Source organism: Caloenas nicobarica, chromosome Z, assembly GCF_036013445.1.
Source record: "Caloenas nicobarica isolate bCalNic1 chromosome Z, bCalNic1.hap1, whole genome shotgun sequence".
Lineage (NCBI taxonomy): Eukaryota > Metazoa > Chordata > Aves > Columbiformes > Columbidae > Caloenas > Caloenas nicobarica.
The window spans coordinates 10,056,776-10,076,347 of NC_088284.1; the positions used below are offsets into that span (position 1 = coordinate 10,056,776).

The 19,572-nt window shown below is 58.1% G+C and overlaps 2 protein-coding genes across 9 annotated transcripts in view; both read right to left on the reverse strand.

The window, feature by feature from the left end:
* Positions 1-81: 81 nt before the first annotated feature.
* STOML2 (stomatin like 2) lies at positions 82-6,902 on the reverse strand. Its single transcript, XM_065657573.1, has 10 exons — positions 6,778-6,902; positions 4,520-4,672; positions 4,075-4,174; positions 3,351-3,409; positions 2,898-2,999; positions 1,927-2,061; positions 1,217-1,361; positions 822-901; positions 468-596; positions 82-336 (listed from the first exon to the last, which is right to left on the reverse strand). The coding sequence occupies exons 1-10, from the start codon at positions 6,826-6,828 to the stop codon at positions 205-207; spliced, it is 1,086 nt and encodes a 361-aa protein (XP_065513645.1). The 5' UTR covers positions 6,829-6,902; the 3' UTR covers positions 82-204.
* A 96-nt stretch (positions 6,903-6,998) lies between these two features.
* ATOSB (atos homolog B) overlaps positions 6,999-19,572 on the reverse strand; it is a 48,216-nt gene continuing 35,642 nt past the window's right edge. For 7 of the 8 annotated variants that reach the window (XM_065657567.1, XM_065657568.1, XM_065657564.1 and 4 more), the window contains 9 exons: positions 17,232-17,324; positions 16,447-16,647; positions 13,464-14,723; positions 11,836-11,894; positions 11,522-11,618; positions 10,593-10,751; positions 9,705-9,773; positions 9,035-9,240; positions 6,999-8,697 (listed from right to left, as the gene is read on the reverse strand). In XM_065657567.1, the coding sequence (XP_065513639.1) occupies positions 8,544-8,697; positions 9,035-9,240; positions 9,705-9,773; positions 10,593-10,751; positions 11,522-11,618; positions 11,836-11,894; positions 13,464-14,543 (1,824 nt within the window). In that variant the 5' untranslated portion in view covers positions 14,544-14,723; positions 16,447-16,647; positions 17,232-17,324 and the 3' untranslated portion in view covers positions 6,999-8,543. The remainder of the gene's footprint in view (positions 8,698-9,034; positions 9,241-9,704; positions 9,774-10,592; positions 10,752-11,521; positions 11,619-11,835; positions 11,895-13,463; positions 14,724-16,446; positions 16,648-17,231; positions 17,325-19,572) is intronic. The other variant, XM_065657570.1, reaches the window with a different exon arrangement.

Consider the following 19,572-nt stretch of genomic DNA (forward strand, 5'->3'; position numbering starts at 1 on the left):
CCTGTTTAGGAGGCACAGTCCTCATTTGGCGGCAGACAATGGGGTGACAGGTGGCGCTCCCGAGTGCCAGGGGACGTGCTGCAGCAGCACCAGTACCATTTATTACACGATTTAAATCCAAATACAAAATAAGGAACAAGGGAAGAAGGAGAGCATCTGACCGGGGAGGGCGGCAGGCCCCGGGTGTGGATCCCTCCAGCCCCGCTAGCTGGAACTGGCCTGTTCTGCCTTGAACACCTCCACGGTGGGAGGCTGGGGGTCTGCGCGGGCTGGGGGCACCTCGTCTTCTGTCTTCACAGGTTGGGGCTTGGTCAGCGTGCTGTAGATGCCCAGGGCCTAGAGGGCACGAGAGAGGCATGAGGGAGGAGAGGGAGAGGGAAAGGGAGAGGGAGGAGAGGGCCAGGCTCTGCCAAGCTGCCACCTTCACCTCCCCCAGCAAAAGACGGGGTCCCTCCGACCACACCGACCTGTGCGACCATGTTGGTGACGTCGCCAGTGTTGGCGGGCAGCAGGATGGTGTTGGAGTCTTTGGCAAGCTTGGAGAAGGCGCTCACGTACTGCTCTGCCACAGAGAGAGAAGCGGCAGCGCTGCCGTGCTGGGGAGAGAGGGATGAGGCTCAGAAGTGAGACACGTGCCACCAAAAGCTCATCCCTGCCCCCTCCCCCAGCCCACTCTGGCTGTCAGCAGCTCCCATGATGGCAAAATTCCCCACTCGCTGCTGCTGAAGACGCCAAGGAGTCTCTGGGAGAAAGGCAGGTGCCAGCCAGGCCGTGGGTTCACCTCACCAAAGCTGTGTCTGCCCCAAGGAGGCATCACCCACCTGCTGTGCCAGAGCAGCTGCCAGGAGCTGAATAGCCTCCGCCTTGGCCTTGGCCTTGACCAGCACCGCGTTGGCTTCTCCTGCAACAGACCACAGCAGAACACCCATCAGAAGTGGGACAAAGCACTTGCAAGGAGCAGATCAGGACAATATCAAGGAGCAAATGAAGGCAGTTTCACACATGCAAAGCCTCCTCTTCCCCAGCAGCAGCATGGTGACACTCCTGCCACACATGTCCTGTCACTGGAGCTCAGCCCGAGGCTCCAGCAGGGCAGGATCAGCGTGGCTGAGGAAGCCTGGCCCACAGTGATGTGGTCTCTCCCTGGGAGCACCACCCCTCAGCGCAGAGGGCGACAGATCCCCCAAGCCCTATGTGTTCTAGCCCAAGGCACTACCAGCAGCTTTGTTGATTTGTTCAGCCTTCTGAGCTTCTGACGCCAAGATCTGGGCCTGCTTCTGCCCCTCAGCCACGTTGATTGCCGATTCCCGTGTCCCCTCTGACTCCAGCACCATTGCGCGCTTCCGTCGCTCTGCCTCCACCTGCAAACACAGGTCAGACGCCAGCCTGACAAGGCTGCACTGGGGAAATCCCATCCATGGGGTGAGCACAGCGAGGACACGCTTCTACGTCCTGCCTGGGCAAGTGTGGCTTAGCAGAGGATGAGCACACAGGTACAAAACACCAAGCGATCCCTGGTGGGGGCTGGTTCTGTTCCTCAGGCTGCAAAGCCCCCACAGCCCCATCCATGCCTATTCACGCCTAACCAGGCAGCCGCATCCCCCTCCTGCCCTACCAGCCCAGTGGAGATTCAGCGCCCAGCTTTTCTCAAAGGGAGACCTTCAGCCATGGGATTTGCTTCCTACAGAACCCAGCAGGGATTTGAGAGGGAGCTGGCAGGGCTTGCCTGTACCAGGCAGGGGCCACCACTACTGAAATAAGGAGGGGAATTATTGATTCAATAGCTGTACGTTTGCAGCCAAAGTGCCAAAGGGCTTCCCTCGCTGCAGGAGGGGCCAGTGCTGTGAGGTCTGGACAGGTAATGAGGAGCAGCACAGAAGGGGAAACTTCCCTCTTGCTCCAGACTGCCCTCCCAAAGAACCGAACCTGCATCTGCATGGATTCCTTCACGCGCGGGGGCACGTGGATGTCCTTGATCTCGTAGCGCAGGCATCGGATGCCCCAGCAGTCTGAAGCCTGGTTGATGGCATCCACAATGTTGGCGTTGAGGGACTCCCGCTCCTAGGAGGCACAAAAAAAACAGCAGAGAGAAAAAAAGAGGCGCTTAGCACGAGAGGGGGGCCAGGCGGGGAACAAACATCCCACTCTCCCACAGGCCAAGGTCAGCCAGAAGAACCTATCTCCACAGGCATAAGGCAGGGTCAAGGGCTTCCCACATCTCACGACGGGGTCACTGTCTCCTAGGGAAGGCAGTGTCCCAAACTGAAATTGCGGGGATACAAACATCTGGCATACATCTGGATACTAACATCATCCAGGAATGCCAACAACTCCTCTTTCTGCCCAGCAAATGCTGCCCAAGGGTTACAGCCCCCACCCCGAACTGGGTCAGACAGCACATTCATCACTGGGCCTGAGTAAACAGTAATTGACTCAAGAAAAGCAGCTGAACCAGCTGGGTCTGGGCATGTGTGACCCATCACCCTTTCCAACTAGCTCAGGGCAGGCTAAAAAATAGCTCCTATTAAAGATAACTGAAACAAGACCCATCTCCAAGAATTCACCAATCACAGAACGGTTGGGGTTGGAAGGGACCTCTGGAGATCATCTAGTCCAACCCACCTGCTAAAGCAGGTTCACCAGAGCGGATCACACAGGAATGTGTCCAAGTGGGGTTTGAATGTCTCCAGAGAAAGAGACTCCACAACCTCTCTGGGCAGCCTTTTCCAGGGCTCTGGCACCCCAGAGTAAAAAGTTTGTCCTCAATAATAGTTCGACTGAAACAGAAGCCCTATAAGGAAGGGCATTCTGCTGTTAAACGTATCAGCCTGGCTGCACGGACTGCCCTGGGGTTTCCAGAAATGCTGGCAGCTCCGTGATCCACCTCCCCAGCTCACCCGGAAGACTCTGTCAAGGGAAAGTTTGCCAAGTTCAGATCTCATGGTGGTCTGGGCCAGCTGGGTCACTGCGTACTCAGGATCTTCCACCCCATAGCTGGCCTGGAGAGCAGAAGCAAAAAACAATGTCGACGGCAGTGCCGAGAGGGACCTTGAATGAGGCAGGGTGGGCAAACACAGCACTAACACAAGAAACGTGCCACAAACACCTCTGACAAAGGAAAGCAGAGTCCAGAGACTCAGAAGGGATCAGGGTGCTCAGCCCACCCGCCCCACAAGATGCAGGAGGCCGGGCAGAGGCTGAAGCACACATCCTGGGGAGCAGGGAGCCGGCAGAGCCTGGACAGCGGTGCCTGAGGGGCTGCCAAGGCAGCACACGCTGCCCGGGCTGGACGCAGCCACAGAGGCTGCAAGTTTGAGTCCCGTCAAGTGTCAGCGCAGCAGGGATGGTACCTTGTAGGGGTCCATAACCCGCAGATAGAGCACGCCGTCAATCTGCAGGGTGACGTTATCTGTGGGAGAGAACACCACGTCCTGTTTATGAAGCAGCAAAGACAAAATTGAGCAATCCCCTCCCCTTAACAGAACTCGCAGAGCTGGGCAGGGTCATCCCTTTCCTTTCTGGTGTCAAAAGCACGGCACAGAAGAGGATTAGCTGAAATGGACCTCTGTTATCTAAAAGGCTTTGTAAAATTGACTTTGACGTTCCCTAGAAAACACTACATTTTGACGTTTTAATACACAATAAGCCTCAGGTCTCCAGACCAAAACATTTCATACCATAGTTATCTCCATAAAGATTTAAGGGGGAAAGAAAAAACAAAAAACAAATTTTAATATTAATACTAGAATTGTGACTAGCTGTTCATTAACCTGATCTGAAACATTTTTTACAGAAACACAGAGGAGATTTTCATGGTTTAACGTGGGAGAACATCTGCAAAATGGATTCCTGCCCAGGTGCACTCAACCCAGCAAGAAGGGGCAGCCGTGAAAGGGCAGACGGGACCTCCTGGGGTTCCCCTCCTCACGGAGCCGGGAGCCTGGCCAAGCCTGGGTCCCCAGGGACAGGGCTGAGCACAGGAGCCTGGGACATTTCTGCTCCTCCCCACACTGTCCCTTGGTCACCCTGGATGCAGGGAAAGGAAACAGACAGGACGCAGAAGCTGTTCCTTACCTAAGGTGACAGCCGACTGCTCTGGGACGTTAATGACGATTTCTTTGAGACTCTGCACATAACGAATCCGATCCAGCAGAGGGATGAGGAAGTTCAAACCCTGGGAAAAGGGTGAGATGAGATGGATGAGTCCTCTAACCTGGAGTTATCCTCCCACAGACCTCAGCCAGAATAGAGGGAGCTGTGCAAACAAAGACCAAGTACACTGCGGTACAGTACGTGCTGCAGATGCAGCAGGTAGAGCAAACATGCAAACACACGGGGGAATTTAGGTTTCTCAAATTTTAGGTTTCCCAAACCAAGGAAAATTAGTCTACAAGCGATCAAAAGGATTGTGATCTCGAGGGATAAGCACATCACATGCCAAATCCACACACAAAGGACGCGCCTCGCTACAGCTTTAGGAACCTGCTGAATCCAGAGGGGGAGAAAAGCGGCTCCTTACAGGCTCGAGGATTCGGTGGAACTTGCCCATCCTCTCCACTACCCAAGCCTCTTGCTGCGGCACAAAGAGCACCCCGATGTTCATGGGCAGGCCAGAGGTCAAGCGGTGCGGTGCTGGGGCGAGCCACGCTGAACGCTTCAACTGCTGGGAGCGCTGCAGAAAGGAAAAGGAATGGGATAGAGATGGGCTGCCAACACCTTCTGAGCCCAGCACCGTCCCTGCTCCCCCTTAATAAAGCTAGTGGAGGTGCTCGCCAAGCCACTTTCCATCATTTATCAGCAATATGGCTAACTGGGAAGGTCCCAGTTGACTGAAGGTTGGGAAATGTAGTGCCCATCTACAAGAAGGGACAGAAGGAAAGTCAGGGGAATTACAGGCCTGTGAGTCTGGCCTTGGTGTCAGGGAAGGTCATGGAGCAGATCATCCTGAGTGACATCATGTGGCACATTCAAAACAACCAAGTGATCAGGCCCAGTCAACATGGGTTTATGAAAGGCAGGTCCTGCTTGACCAACCTGATCTGCTTCTATGACAAAGTGGCCCACCTAGTAAATGGGGGAAAGGCTGTGGATGTTGTGTACTTAGACTTCAGTAAAGCCTTTGACACCATTTCCCACAGCATTCTCCTGGAGCAGCTGGCAGCTCATGGCCTGGATGGGTGTACTCATTGCTGAGTAAAGAACTGGCTGGATGGCCCAAAGAGTTGTGGTGCATGGAGTCAAATCCAGCTGGCGGCTAGTCATGAGTGGTGTTCCCCAGGGATCAGTATTTGGGCCAGTTCTGTTTAATACCTTTATAAATGATCTGGATGAGGGGATCGAGTGCACCCTCAGTAAGTTTGCAGATGACACCAAATTGGGTGGGAGAGCTGATATGCTGGAGAGTAGGAAGGCCCTACAAGGGATCTGGACTGGCTGGATCATTGGGCTGAGGCCAATTGTATGAGGTTCAACACGGCCAAGTGCTGGGTCCCGCACTTGGGTCACAACAACCCCAGGCAGTGCTACAGGCTCGGGGAAGAGTGGCTGGAAAATGCCTGGTGGAAAAGGGTCTGAGGGTGTTGGTAACAGCAGCTGAACACGAGCCAGTGTGTGCCCAGGTGGCCGAAAAGGTCAACACCATCCTGGCTTGTGTCAGGAATAGTGTGGCCAGCAGGACCAGGGCAGTGATCGTCCCCCCGTACTGGGCACTGGTGAGGCTGCACCTCGAATCCTGTGTTCAGTTTTGGGCCCCTCACTACAAGAAAGACATTGAAGCACTAGAGAGAGTTCAGAGAAGGGAACAGAGCTGGCGAAGGGTCTGGAGCACAAGTCTGATGAGGAGCAGCTGAGGGAACTGGGGCTGTTCAGCCTGGAGAAAAGGAGGCTGAGGGGAGACCTTATCGCTGTCTGCAACTGCCTGAAAGGAGGTTGGGGTTGGTCTCTTCTTCAAAGTAGCAAGTAATAAGGCAAGAGGAAATGGTATCAAGTTGTGCCAGAGAAGGCTCAGACTGGATATCAGGAAAGAATAAGGAAAATTAGAAAAAAATTCTTCATGGAAAGGGTTGTCAGGCAGTGGAATGGGCTGCCCAGGGAAAAGGTTGAGTGACTATCCCTGGAGGAGTTTAAAAGATACGTAGATTCTTAGGGACATGGTTTAGAGGTGGACTCGATAATGTTAGGTTAATGGTCGGACTTGATCTTCAAGGTCTTTTCTACCCAAAACGATGCTATCATTGTATGATCCGGGATCGCCGCTTGCGCCCCTGATACACCAGGGCAGGGAGCAGCACTGACCACCCCGTGTGCTGAGGGAACACGGGCTGTCCCCTCCGGGGTGAGACCTGGGCCCAGGGCCGGTGTGAGCACCAGGGTGTCCCCCGGTGACTCGGCCCCACGCAAGACCCTCTTCCCCGTCTCCCCTCGCCGCACGCTGCGGGGAAGGGGCAAAGCGTCCCGGGCAGCATGAGGGAAAGGACGGCGTGTGGGGGGCCTGTCCTGCCCCCTCAGCACCCCAACCTGCTCAGGCCCCTTCCCCAGCCCCGGCGCCTCCTGCCCCCCAGGCCCCGTTCCCCGGCGCTCCCTCACCCCCCTCCCCGCAGCGCCTCGCCCCGCAGGCCCGGCTCTCCCAGCCCCCGACACCCGTTTCTCCCGCACGGCTCTTCGCAGCTCCCCCCGGCGCAGCTCCCCCCACCCTGCTTCCCCCGACACCCTCCCGTTAGCCCCCCGCCTCCTCACTCCCCAGGCGCATTAGCCCTCGGCCCCTCGCCCCGGCCGCACCTGCAGCAGCCCCAGCCCGGCCCGGGCCCGCCGCCCCGCCAGCGCCAGCATCGCGCCGCCGCCGCCCCGGAAGGACTCGCGGGAGGCCCCGCCCCTTCCGGGCGCACCGCCCCGGGCGGCCCGTCCCGCCGCGCCGGCCGCTTCCCCCGGTTCCGCCCCGCCGCGCCGGCAGCCAGCTGGGGCTCCGAACGGGAGTTTATTAAACTGGAAACAAACACGAAAAGTACCGGCACGGCCTCCCCGCCCCCGCCGGGACGCGGCGCTGGACCCGGGTGCCGGCGAGGGGAGCGGGACCCCGGTGTGGGTCTGCGCGGGAGCCCGCCCCCTCGGGCCGGGGAGAGCAGGACCCCGCGCCCTCCCGCCCCGGGGCCGGCTCGGGCACCCGGGGGCCGGGGGCAGCGCCGCGAACACGGGCTGGGCTCGGGCCAAGTGACGTCCAGCCGGGAGCCCCGGGGCTGTGCCCGCCGCAGCCTCCCCAGCCCGGTGTGCGATGCGCTGGGGACCTGCCCGCCTCCGTTCTCCCCCATCGCCGGGAGGGGCCGGGGCTCCCGAAACCGGCAGCGGGAGCCCGGCAGAGCCCCCGGGGATGGGGTGATGCAGGCAGGGGACGTGCCAGCTCGTTTTTCCGTGCCCCTCTCACCTCTCCGACCCCCCCAGGCTCGGCCCGCATCTCCCCAGGCTGCAACAGAGGGGGGACACTGCTCCCCATCACCCCCACGCCCCCTCCTGAAGGTCTAGACTGACTCCCCTTTGGTGTCCTCTGCTGATTCCCCTCTTCCCAGGGACTAAGCCAGGGCTCCTGCCCTTCCTCCGGCCCCTGACCACCTGCCCAAAGCTGCCTCGGGGATGGGATTGAGCCCGCACACACAGGCAGTGCAAGACTGATTTTTGGGAATCTCCACCTTCTCCCAGATCCACAGCACACGTGGGTCTGCAGGTTCCTGCCGAGAGCCCCAGGTCCCCACCCATGGGACAGCCACCTCTCTTAGCCCCAGGACCTGTGGCACTGGCCACTTTCCTGCCAGTCACAGACTTCTTAGGGTCTGGCTTGCCCTCAAGGGGCGGGAGGGCAAGTCCAGGCCTCCTCAGGCTGCCTGAAATGCGGCTGACCCACAGAGCTGGTGCCCAGGAAGTCTCAGCCTCTCCCAGGGTTTTTATCAAGGGCCCAGCGCAGCAGCTGCATCCTGGCTGAGGTAGGTCACCTTCTTCAGCAGCACAAGGTGTCCCCATCCCCAGTCACCCTCACAGTCCCCACAGCCCTGCCCCAACCCAAGCAGCCCCACGCTGCTGCGGGCTTCATCCAGCACCCACAGGGTTGGGGGAGAAGAACAGCACAGCATCTCCAATCCTCCGCACAAGCCTCCTCTGCGCTCCCAGCAACAATAAATACTAATAAATACAAACTCTTCCGCACTTTCTGCTCCCAACCCCAGGGCCAGCATGGGCAGCCTTACCCAGAGCCCCTGGCCCAACTCTTCAATCCCCCCACCCAGCTCCAGCCAAGTCTCCAAGGTGGGAGCAGCATCAGAAGAAGGCTTGGGCATATCCCTGGAGCACCAGGGTTGATCCCCAGCCCCTGCCTCTCCTGGTGAAGCTCCCTCGGCGATCCCAGCCCTGCCGCAGTGCACAGGCATTCGTGCTGCTCAGGAGGATGAGGGCACGTGGCGGGGGCAATACTTCTGAGCGGTTTTTGCTTGCTGGCACTTTGCTCATCTCTCCCCAAAGTGCTGGGCTGGAGGCTCGCCGGTGGCCCTGTGGAATGGGGGTCAGGCCCAGGGTGAGTAGCAGGGGTTCCTCGGCATTTCCGTGAAGGATTTCAGTTCATAGGGGATCCCCGAGTCGACCTCGATCGACTTGCGGGAGAAAAGCAGCCGAATGTCATCATGAAGGTAGATCTTCCCCGACTTAGAGCTGTGAAACCTGAATGGAGATAAAGAGCAGGGCAGAGGGGCCTCAGGCTCCCAGGCAAGGGCAGCACAACCTCAATGGTGGGGCATGACCCCTTTGCCTACTTTGGCCCCTGGTCAAGCCAGCCACGCCCCAGTTGCCCTCAGAGGGACAGAAATAGCTGCCCTTGGGCAGGGTGACAGCTACAGCCTCCCCAAAGGAGCAGCTGGTCTCCGCTCCTCCCCAGGGTGAGTGGTCAGGCTGTCATCCCCCCAATCTGGCCTGAAGGTTTTGGAAAGTCAGGGACACACAGGAGAGGAGCCCTGGGGTGACCCTGGGGCAGGCATGTGTCCCTCCTGGCATACCCTACCTCAGGTGCATCAGGTAGCAGAGGACCCTGCGGGGTGGGCCCGTGCCTGCTGGGTTGCTGGGGACCATGGTGGCCCCCTCCTCTTCCCCCACGGGCACCAGGAAGATGCGATGGCGTAGGAAGGTCATGTGGTTGGCTGGCATGTCCTGGAAGTCGTACGTCACCAAGAACATCTTCACCACAGTCTTGTTGGGGTTAAATAAGGTCTGGGAGCAGAGGGGTATAGGGATGAGAACAGGAAGAGCATGGGAATGGATCTGTAGGGCAGTGCTGGGGCATCCAGAGGCAGTAGCAGTGGGTCCAAGGGTCCAGAAAGCCCCACACCAGCCCCAGAAGGCTAAGCCTGAGGGCACAGATCAGACCTCTCCACTCACCTACATTCCCATGCTCCATCCCCACTGCACGTACGCCCTGTCCCAGTGAGACCCTGTCCCTCCCCACCAACCTCCTCCTTGCCTGCATCTCCCATCACATTGTCTCCCTGCCAGCAACCTGGGGACCCTGTGTTCCCATCCATGGTACTGTCTTGGCAGCCACGTACCCCCTCTGCAAAGGCTTTCTGGCTACTGCCCTGACAAACAATGTAATGGAACATATTCCACCCTGGGGGCAACCAGAGCCCACTCAGAGCCCTCCCCACGGCATTACTGGAGATGAGGGAACAACTCACCACTTGGATGGTTCCAGCTTTGGGCACACTGTAACCCTTCTTTCCCAAGGCCTCCAAGTCAATCACTCCCTGGGACAAAACAAACAGCACGTGTGAGAGGGAGAAAGCCCACGGAGAGCCCAGCTCGGACCCGGCACAGGGGCCAGGGCCCCTCCTGCCACAGATGCCTGGCACAAGGCAGCAAGAAGACATCCATGGAATCACAGAATGTCCTGAGTTGGAAGGAACCCACAAGGATCATCAAGTCCAACTCCTGTCCCTGCACAGGACAACCCCACAGTTCACACCATGTGTCTGAGGATGTTGTCCGGTCTCTTCTTGAGCACTGTCAGGCTTGGGGCTGTGACACCTCCCTGGGGAGCCTGTTCCAGTGTCCAGCACCCTCTGGGGGAAGAACCTTTTCCTAATGTCCAACCTGAACCTCCCCTGACACATCTTCCTGCCATTCCCGTGGGTTCTGTGATAGGTGTCCAGAGAGAAGAGCTCAGCACCTGCCCCTCCTCCTCCCCTTGTGAGGAAACTGTTGACTGCAGTGAGATCTCCCCTCAGTCTCCTCCAGGCTGAACAAACCAAGTGACTTTTGCTGTTCCTCAGTGACTTTAGCCCAGCTAATCTCTCTGCAGACCAGGGCACAAACAAGCAGCAACACAGAGGTGACAGCAAAGCAACAACCACAAGACAGCTTGGCAGCAGCCTGCAAGCGTTCCTGCTTCTTTTCCTCTTTGCTTTTTGGGTTAAATACTGCTCCTAGCACAGCCAGTGATCTCCTCATGCAGGTCGTTGCTCGAGCCACGATCTCTGGAGGGGGGCAGCCCCAAGGATGGGAGGTGCCTTGGTACAGCCCCCACTCACCTCCCTCGTGGCCCCAGTCCTCCCTCATCCACGTACCAGGAAAGGAGAGGGTGCGCTGTGTTCGGAGATGTCGAAGTAGGTGACGTCGACAGGCAGGGTGACATGCTGGGGGCAGTAGGAGCCACTGGCACCGATCTCTGCTGTGAAGCCCTCAATCCTCCCTGACGGTGCGAAGCGCCCTTTCAGGATGGACTCCTGAGAGAGGGGGAAGTATTAGGGACCTTCGAACACCAGTCCTGCCCCTCACCTCAAAGCTGAAGGTGACATCACCACCACCTCTGCCGCAACCACGTCTGCTTGTGCTCCTGTGTCTCCTGGCCTTCCTGAGACCACCTGTGAGGGTCCCCGGCTGCTCGCTCTGAGACAGACCCATCCTGAATTGGTGGGCTAAAGCCAACCATCTAACATGGAGAAGCAGCAAGAGCTCCTCAGCTTAGGCCCGCCGCAGCAATCTCAGAATAGTTTGGGTTGGAATGGACCTTCACAGGTCATCTAGTCCAACCACCCTGCAATGAGCAGGGACATCTTCAACCAGATCAGGTTGCTCAGAGCCCCATCCAGCCTGGCCTGAAATGTCTCCAGGGATGGGGTATCCACCATTTCTCTGGGAAACCTGTGCCAGTGTGTCATCATCCTCACTGTAAAAAATTTCTTCCTCATGTCTTGCCTGAATCTCCCCTCCTTCAGTTTAAAACCATCACCCCTTGTCCTGTTGCAACAGGTTCTGCTAAAAAGTCTGTCCCCATCGTTCTCGTAGGCCTCTTTTAAGTACTGAAAGAATCACCTGAGGATCTGCTACCTGAGACATCCTGCTGGTGATACAGCCACTGCACACCAGGCCCTTGGGTACAATCGACCCAGTTCCACGCTGGGGATCCTGTCAGGTTCAGCCTCTCATGTCCATCACCAGCTCACCCTGGAGCCTCTGGGACCCACCTCCCTCCCTGACAGGTGGGTGCCGTTACCTCAAAGTTGCCCAGCAGAGCATGGCTGATGGTTGTGGTGGCCCAGGGCGCTGTGGAGGACCTGGTGCCCCTGCGGAGACTGCTCCGGAGATGTCGCCTTTGAGAGAAGAGAGAATATTGGTGTCAGACTAGAGAGCACACAGCCCTGGGCTGCCCTCTCCAGACCCCCCTGTCCCTTTCTTTGGTGACAGTTGAACCCACTTTCCTACTCCCCAGGGGCAGAAGAAACTTCCTTCCACTGCACAGCCTGGGGTCTTGTGGAGGGGAGACACTTGGGGCAGGGAAGGGACCCAACCTGACCCTCCCACACTCACGATTTGAGGCGCAGCCCACTCTTCAGCCTCCTCCCGACTGCGGTGCCATCTGCAGAGCTCTGCAGGGGACACAAAACAGAGAACCGTATTAGGGCAGCGACTGAAGACTGCGTATCCCCAGGATGTGCCATTGCCCCCTGCCCTGCCCCACGAGGCTCCCAGCACATCGGAGAGGCTCCCATCCACGGGCAGCCATCAGCAGCCTTTGCAGGGGCAGCGCGAGGGCTGCGGTGTCCGGTGGAGATGTGGGGCTGCCTAAACCCAAAAGCAGCTCTGCTGGGGATGAGGGTGCTGGTATCCAATCCAAGTGTGCGGCACACGGATCCCACCCTGCAAAGCAGGTCTCAGGACCAGCCCCAGTGACAAGACACCCAGGGACAGAGCCAGGCCCCAACACCCCCTTGCACCTCCCAGGGAGGGGTAACACGTACGATGAAGCTCCCTGACCAGCCTGGGAACAGTCCCATCCCCTGGTGATTCATGCAAAGTCCTCGGTAGTGCCACCAGGCAAGGGACGTGCTGCCCGCCCCTGCTCGCAGCCAGGCTCCCACAGCCGTGGGGTGGTGGTTACAGCCAGGGCCACACTGCAGCCTCCTTTTTAAAGATATCCCCTTTTCAGGGGTTTTCCTTTCTGGAAGCCACACAAAGGGCAGCACAACACAAAGGGATGATGGACCTGGCTGGCATGACCAGGCAGGAAAACCCAGGGAAGCTGCTGGAGGGCTTCGCTCTGCAAGGGCAGTGCTAGGGGCAGCCAGGCTGGGGGACAGTCACCAAAAAGGGCAGGTCTGGAGCTATGCCCCGTGGATGGTGTGTCCTGGCTCCAAGCAGCAAGAAGCCAGCGCAGCTCTGCTGTTGTTCCCTGTACCACGGATGCCTCAGGGAAAGAGAAGAACATGCCAGCTCTGGTGTGAGCCTGCTGCAGGCTCAGCTGGCGGGACATGTTGAAGGCAGGGAGCTGGTCAGGAGGGGTGGGTAAGGAGGGAGGAATTGCAGGCAGCTCCTGAGCTGCCAGGGTGGTTGCAAACCTCCAGAGTCTGCCTCATTTCTGATAGCTTGTGGCAGCCTGGGGACACGACATGGGCACCTCAGAACTGCCAAAAAGCCAGCGGAATCTGTGCACACAGCACTGGGGCTCCTGCTCCCTGGGCAGAGCAGTCCAGTCCCACTCCCTGCCATCAAACCCTTGCCCTGATGGATATCATGGCCAGGGACCCAAGCCATCCCACACCTCTGCCTCCCTCCTCCTCAGGCAGAGGTCAGCCGCTCTTCTCAAGCCTGCTGGTAAGTCTGGCTTAATGTGAAGTTGTCAGACACCAAGTGAGGCCCCACGCCATGTGTTCAGCTCTCACTACCATGCAGAGGTCGTGTCCTGTCTGAGCAAGGCTCTCCAGGCTAAAGAGCTGCTTGGAAGCAGAGGATCCAGTTACTAAAAGGTGTCAAGAGCTGGTGACAACCCACAGACCATGTGTCCCAGGGCTGGCTGTCAGCTGCTGCTCTGCTCACAGCAGTGCTGTGCCACTGGGACAGGGCACTGTGCCACGATGGACCACATTGCCCACAAGGACAGCTTGGAGCTCCGGGTGTCCCCAGGCTGTGCCCTGCCTCCCCCCACGACCAATGCTCACCTTGGCCGCAGGAAGCAGGTGATTCCAGAATGGGGCCCCCTTGGCATCGGTGCTGCGGCAGGCCGTGGGCACTGGATGGCATGGCAAGGTCCTCTTCTTCCTTGCTGGAGGGGACAGGCCCTCATCCTCAGAGCAGGAGTCGGCCACGGCCTCGCCAGCAGGCAGCAGCTTCCTTTTGGCTGGACAGCTGCTGCTGCCGAGCTGGCTGCTCCCGCAGGGCGTCTTCTCCAGGGAGCTCAGGTTGCTGGGCTCAGGGCTGAGCGCTGTCTGCAGAGCTGGGGGCTCCTTACAGCCGTTGGCCACCGCTGGCCATTCTTCTTCTCCACTAGCCCTGCTGCTGTGAGGTGGGCTGCTCCCCGGCTTCTCTCTCTTCCCACCAGAGTCCAACTGAGCTGTTTGTGCAATATTGTGCAAATCAAGGTGAAGTGAGTTGTCGCCATGTGCCTGCTCCCCATTCTTCCCACAGTCTGTGGGCTGATCCCCTGGTGAGACAGAGCAACCGTCTCTCGTGTGCAAAGTACCGCAAGCAATGTGCTGGGGCCAGGAGGAGGAGGAGGACACATCCTGCAACTTCTCTCTGCTGGCCTTGGGGCTGTGGCTAGGGCTGCCCTCACACCGGTGCTCCACCACCCGCAGCCCACTGTGGGAGAAGTGCTGGGCAGAGCCGCACAGGGATAGCTCCTCCACCAGCAGCCCATCCTCGAAGGTATCATCGTCATCCAGGGAAGCCTGCCCAGGGCCCCCATCGCGCTTGCCGTCCACCCCCCCGCCACCCCAGTGAGTTCGTTTGGGATCTCGCCCCCACTCTGGAGTTCGCTGCTCGGGGTAACCCCTCTTCACAGCCAGCCGGCTGCCTGCCCGCTGCTCCGTGCTCTCGGAGGAGCTGGAGAGGTGGGAGAAGATGGACACCTGGTAAACCTTCTGGCGCTTGATCTCTGTCTCATTGTAGCCCATGAGGATGTTGCGGTGGGTGCAGTGCTGTGAGGAAGGCTCCAAGGGTGCCTCTCCGCTGGGCTGGGACAGGCTGGGGTCTGTGCCAGGCTCTGGGGGCAGGGACGTCTCCGCGTGGATGTGCCGCATGGAGCCTTACTCGCCTGGACTCCGAGCGGAGCCGGAGTCAGAACAGCCCATGCAGCAGCAGGAGGGGAACTGTAAAGTGCCACAGGTCAGGGCGAGAGGGCAGGGGGTGTGAGCTGGACCCCACCTCACTCAGGACGTCCTGGTGAGCTCTCCACTACAGGGTGGACTGGAGCGCATCATCTGGAAAGAGAGAGCAGGAGGACAGAGATCAGCCCAGGATCGATGTCCTTGTCTGGGCTTTTGGCCACAAGGGACCTGTGGGACACAGGCAGCTCCCCGTACAGCCCCACTCAGATGTCTCTCTGGGGACAGGAACCAGGCTGGTGTGGCTCTCCAGGGAACTCTGTGGTTTCACTGACCTGCAGGATCAGACCCTCCTTCCCAGTCTGGGCATGGAGAGGAGTCTCCAGCTGGGCTGGAGGCTACTGGGGACAAGTCTGGACAAGCAGAGAAAAGGGGGCCTGCCCTCTGCCAGGGACTCAATGTGCTTGCGCCGCTCTGGAGTGCAGGAGTCAGGCAGGTTAGACCAGTCCCAGGGGCTCAGGCCTGTCATCACCCTTTTGGGCAACAGCAACAAGATCTCCTAGCACTCATCAGGACAACCAGCCCCGGCCACATGTGCTGCCGGCCCCATAAACCTGCCTGGGCAGCCTGAGGAAACCTCACCTAACACCACAGTTATCTCTGCCAGCTTGAACCAGAGACCTCCACCACCTCCATGAGCAGCTGGGTGGTACCAGGAGCTGCAGAGCCCACCATGGGCTCCTCCACCATCCACCCAATCCTTCCTGCCTAAAGGGCTTGACCCGCTCTGTGCTGCATAGCACTTCACTTTCTATTTTCAGCCCTGTTTCAGAGCTGTGAGAATCCCGGACATGAGTTTTTTCTGGCATGACAAATACTGAAATGGCTGGAAGAGCTGAGGAGGTGCAGGAAAAGCCACCAGCAGGCTGAGGAGCTCCAGAGCCTGACAAACTGCCTGTGCCTGGCAGCTCTGTCCTCTGCCTTTCCCCACAGCTCTGCCTGTTCCTGTGGAGCAAAGGCTGAGGGGCAGGTGAGCAATTGGGGGATTGTTTCTCGGCTATCTGGAGAGCGAGGCTGCACATGGTATTTTGACCCCCACCACGACAGGGATGGGAAAGTGGCAGGTTAGGGTGGCCGAGCCCAGGGATTTTGTTTAAAAGGAGTGATGGAAGGTATAAAAACGCACCAGCAGATGCTGGGGGCTGACCAGCTGGAAAGCAGCTTTGCAGAAAAAGCAGTGGGGTCCTGGTGGACGCCCAAGTTGAACATAAGTCAGCAACATGCCATTTTCACAAAGGACAATAGTGTTGTGGGCTGCATTAGGCACAGTTTGCCAGCAGGTGGAGGGAGGTGATCCTGCCCCTCTGCTCAGCACTGGTGAGGCGGCACTTGAGAGATGCAGCAAAGGGTCACTAAGACAATTAAGGGACTGGAGAATCTCTCCTGTGAGGAAAGGCTGGGAGAGCTGGGATTGTTCAGCCTAGAGAACAGAACACTCAGGGAGCATCTTATCATCTATATAAATACCTGAAGGGAGAGTGCAAAGAAGATGGAGCCAGGCTCTTTTCAGAGGTGCCCAGTGACAAGACCAGAGGCAACGGGCACAAACTGGAACAAAGGAGGTTCTGTCTGAACATCAGGAAACACTTTTTTACTGTGAGGGTGACCGAGCACTAGGACAGGTTGCCTAGACAGGTGGTGGAGTCTCCATCCTTGGAGATATTCAAAAGCTGCCTGGAAACGTTCCTGAGCAACGGCTTTAGGTGGCCCTGCCTGGGCAGGGGGGTGGACCAGATGACCTCCAGAGGTCCCTGCCAACCTCAACCCCTCTGTGTTATCCACCACGCTGCAGCCTGTCCTGGCTGCCCCCCGCACTCACCCCTCTGCAGCAGAACCCTGCTTTGCTCTGGATCAACTTCCCTGTCCCGCAGCGGGCAGTCGTTGGCACAACTAGCTGAAGACACCTGCCAGTCAGGCACCCCCAGAAGCGGCGTGGCTGCCGTGGAACGGCTCCCACCATCACGGTGTGCCTCCGAACCTCTGCACCGTCCTTGCCAGCTCTTCAGTCTGCCCAGTGGCTCTGAGGGGAAGGAAAGGGGGAGATGCAGGGCTGGAGTGATTCAAATGCTTTTCCGGAGAAGGGCAGGGGGATGCTGCCTGCCCGCGGGGTCACAGGGGCAGAGAAGGCAGCACTGAGGCTCAGCCTCTCCCAGTCTCCCAAACGCAAAGGGCACATACATCTGGGCCATCTCAGGCGGCACTGTCACCTTGATTTCTATTTAAACTGCAAATACTTTAAGCTAAGCTGTGAACTCGCATCCCTGGCTGGTATTTTACATCCCTTTTGCATGCCTTCCCATACGAAACCCTGTGCATATGAACAGATCCCTGTTTCTGGTGACCATTTCATGCCTTGCTTTCCAAGACACTGCAGATCACCAGATAGCCGCTGGTCTCACGTCCACCTCCTGCCCCTTTCACCCACAGCACAGGACACTTTCTGGCCCTACAGACAAAGAGAAGAGCTTGCAATTGTTTTCTTCTGATAAGAGTTGCCTGGCAGGGGAGGCAGAAACCAGAAGCCTGACAGCCCCGAGCCATGATGGCCCCCCACCAGCTTCCCCCATGCAAAGACAGCAGTCCTTTCATGTGCACAGCACTCACCTGCTCAGATGTGCCCTTGATGTATGACGGAGATTTGCAGATGCAACACAGCTCCCCTGCAGTCATAATCCACCAGCACTGCAGCTTTGATGCCTGGAAGAAGGCAAGGAGGAGAGTCAGCTCGAGCAGCAGCTTGTGGTGCAACACCTTCAGAGTGGGCAGGAGCCTGTGGGCAGCTCCAGCCTCAGCCCCTCTGTGGCAGGGACAGCCTGTAAACTTTGCTGGCCCAGGAACCTCTGGGTAAAGGAGGAAAAGTTGCCCATCCATGGGGACCATGCCCTCCACATGCAGCGCTCAGCTGGGGGCTCACTGCAGCAGACATCTGCCTTCTGTCCCACCAGGCATCCCAACCCAGCAGCGAGCGCTGCACTGAAGGCTGCAAACAGCAGCACCAGGTAGATGAACAAAATCCCCAGAGGAATGCTCAGAGGCACTGAACACCGAAGTGCACTCCCTTTCTGGCACTCGGGTCCAGCAAGTTCTCCATCCCATTGTGTTGCAGGTGGGAAGCCACCTTCTGCAGGTCACTCGCTGTGCTCGCTGCCTGACCTCGCATGCCCCAGGAAACAGGCTCTTCTTTCATTCCACTACCATGAGATTTGTAATTAATAGACACTCATGGCCAGTCCCCAAGAGCCAGCCAGCCTAAAAGCCACTGCCAGTGAACAGCCAGAACAGAGATACACGCACCAGCTCCCAAGGAGCACTCACAGAAGGGCAAATCAACACCGCAGCATGACAAACCTCTGGTCCAAAACCTCAACAAAAGCTCATTTTAAAGATCAGCTCCTCCTGGCACCCCACATGAGGCCTGCACCAAGACAGGTAGAAGACCAGGTTGCTCAGACCCCCGTCCAGCCTGGCTTTGGATGTCTCCAGGGATGGGACATTGACCATTTCTCTGGGCAACCTGGGCCAGTGTGTCACCACCCTCATTGTAAAAAATATCTTCCTCATGTCTAACCTGAATCTCCCCTCTTTTAGTTTAAAACCATTACCCCTTGTCCTAACACAACAGGCCCTGCTAAAAAGTCTGCCACTTCCCTCCTCCATCCCTAGGTGAGATTTGTACCATGACTTGTGTGGCACAGTCAGCCCCTGGGAAGCAAAATCAGCAACCAGTGGCGAGAGTCAGCATGGTGAGACAGGAGAAAGCCACATCCTTCCTGCACGTGTCCATGCTGGGACAAACAGGCAGTTTCACCTGCATCCTTTCTTCTTCCCACGTCCCTCTGCAGTCACAGCACTTTGCTCCCCAGCGCCAGCTGTCTTTTGGGGCAATGTGTCCATCAGGAAAGGCTGACATGTTGACACCACAAATACACCCCAGGCGAGACCTCGATGCCAGTCACCAGGTGACGCCAGCACTGGCCAGCAGTGCACACACCTCGCACAACGGGCTGTAGCAGGTTTTGCCAGCCCAGATACTGTTTCCTAAAGCATCATGGTGGGAAACGCCAGGATTCCCCAGACCACCTCTGAAGTGTCTCCAAGTACACCTCGGGACCTCCTGGTACATCCCCCTGGAGATCTACCCATTAGCCTGGGATGGGGAGCAGCTGGAGCACAGCACTGCTCCTCACCTTCCTGCAAGGCTAAGGGAGGTCCCCATCCCCTTTCCTTTCCCCTGGCCCCCGGGTTTCCCTTGGCTGTGCTTAGCTCTGCCTCCCCAGGCAGCTCCTTCCCACAAGCGCCCAGCCAGGTCACAGCAGGGCTCAGCACCCAGCAGGAGCCCACCACCCCGAGAGAGGCAGAGAGCAACACCAGGGACTCATGCACCCTAAGCAATGACAGCACCTGGTCACCTCTCCCTTCTCCTCTCCTTGAACCAGGCATCTCCAGAGCCTCACTTCTGGCCACTCAGATGGGACAGGTCCAGGTCCTCACCAGCTCAGCTGAGCAGCACAGGTACCATCTCTGTGATGCAGTACACGGGGCTCCATGTGCCCTAGTCAAGAGTCTGGCTCCACCTAAGCCCAAGTGATGGTGATTTTGCTGGTGCTTCAGCCTGTGCTGATGCTGTGACCCTACGACAGGACTTAAAGGGCTTTACCTGTTGGGGGAAGCCCAGTCAGTACTCCTCCTGCTCTCTGCCCTGCTCCTGCCAAGCTCCCAGAGCCCCTTGATGCTCAAGGGCCAGGAGGGGGCCTGTACTTTTGCCTGGGTCTCCCAGCACCTGGGTCCAGAGCTGTGCCAGGCACAGCTTTCCTCTTGTCCTCCAGCCTGCCGAGGCATGGAGAAGAGCAACATGCTTCAATGGCCATGAAGTTGGTGAAGGGTTTGGAGAGGAAGCTGTATAAGGAGAAGCTAAAGTCACTTGGTTTGTTCAGCCTGGAGAAGA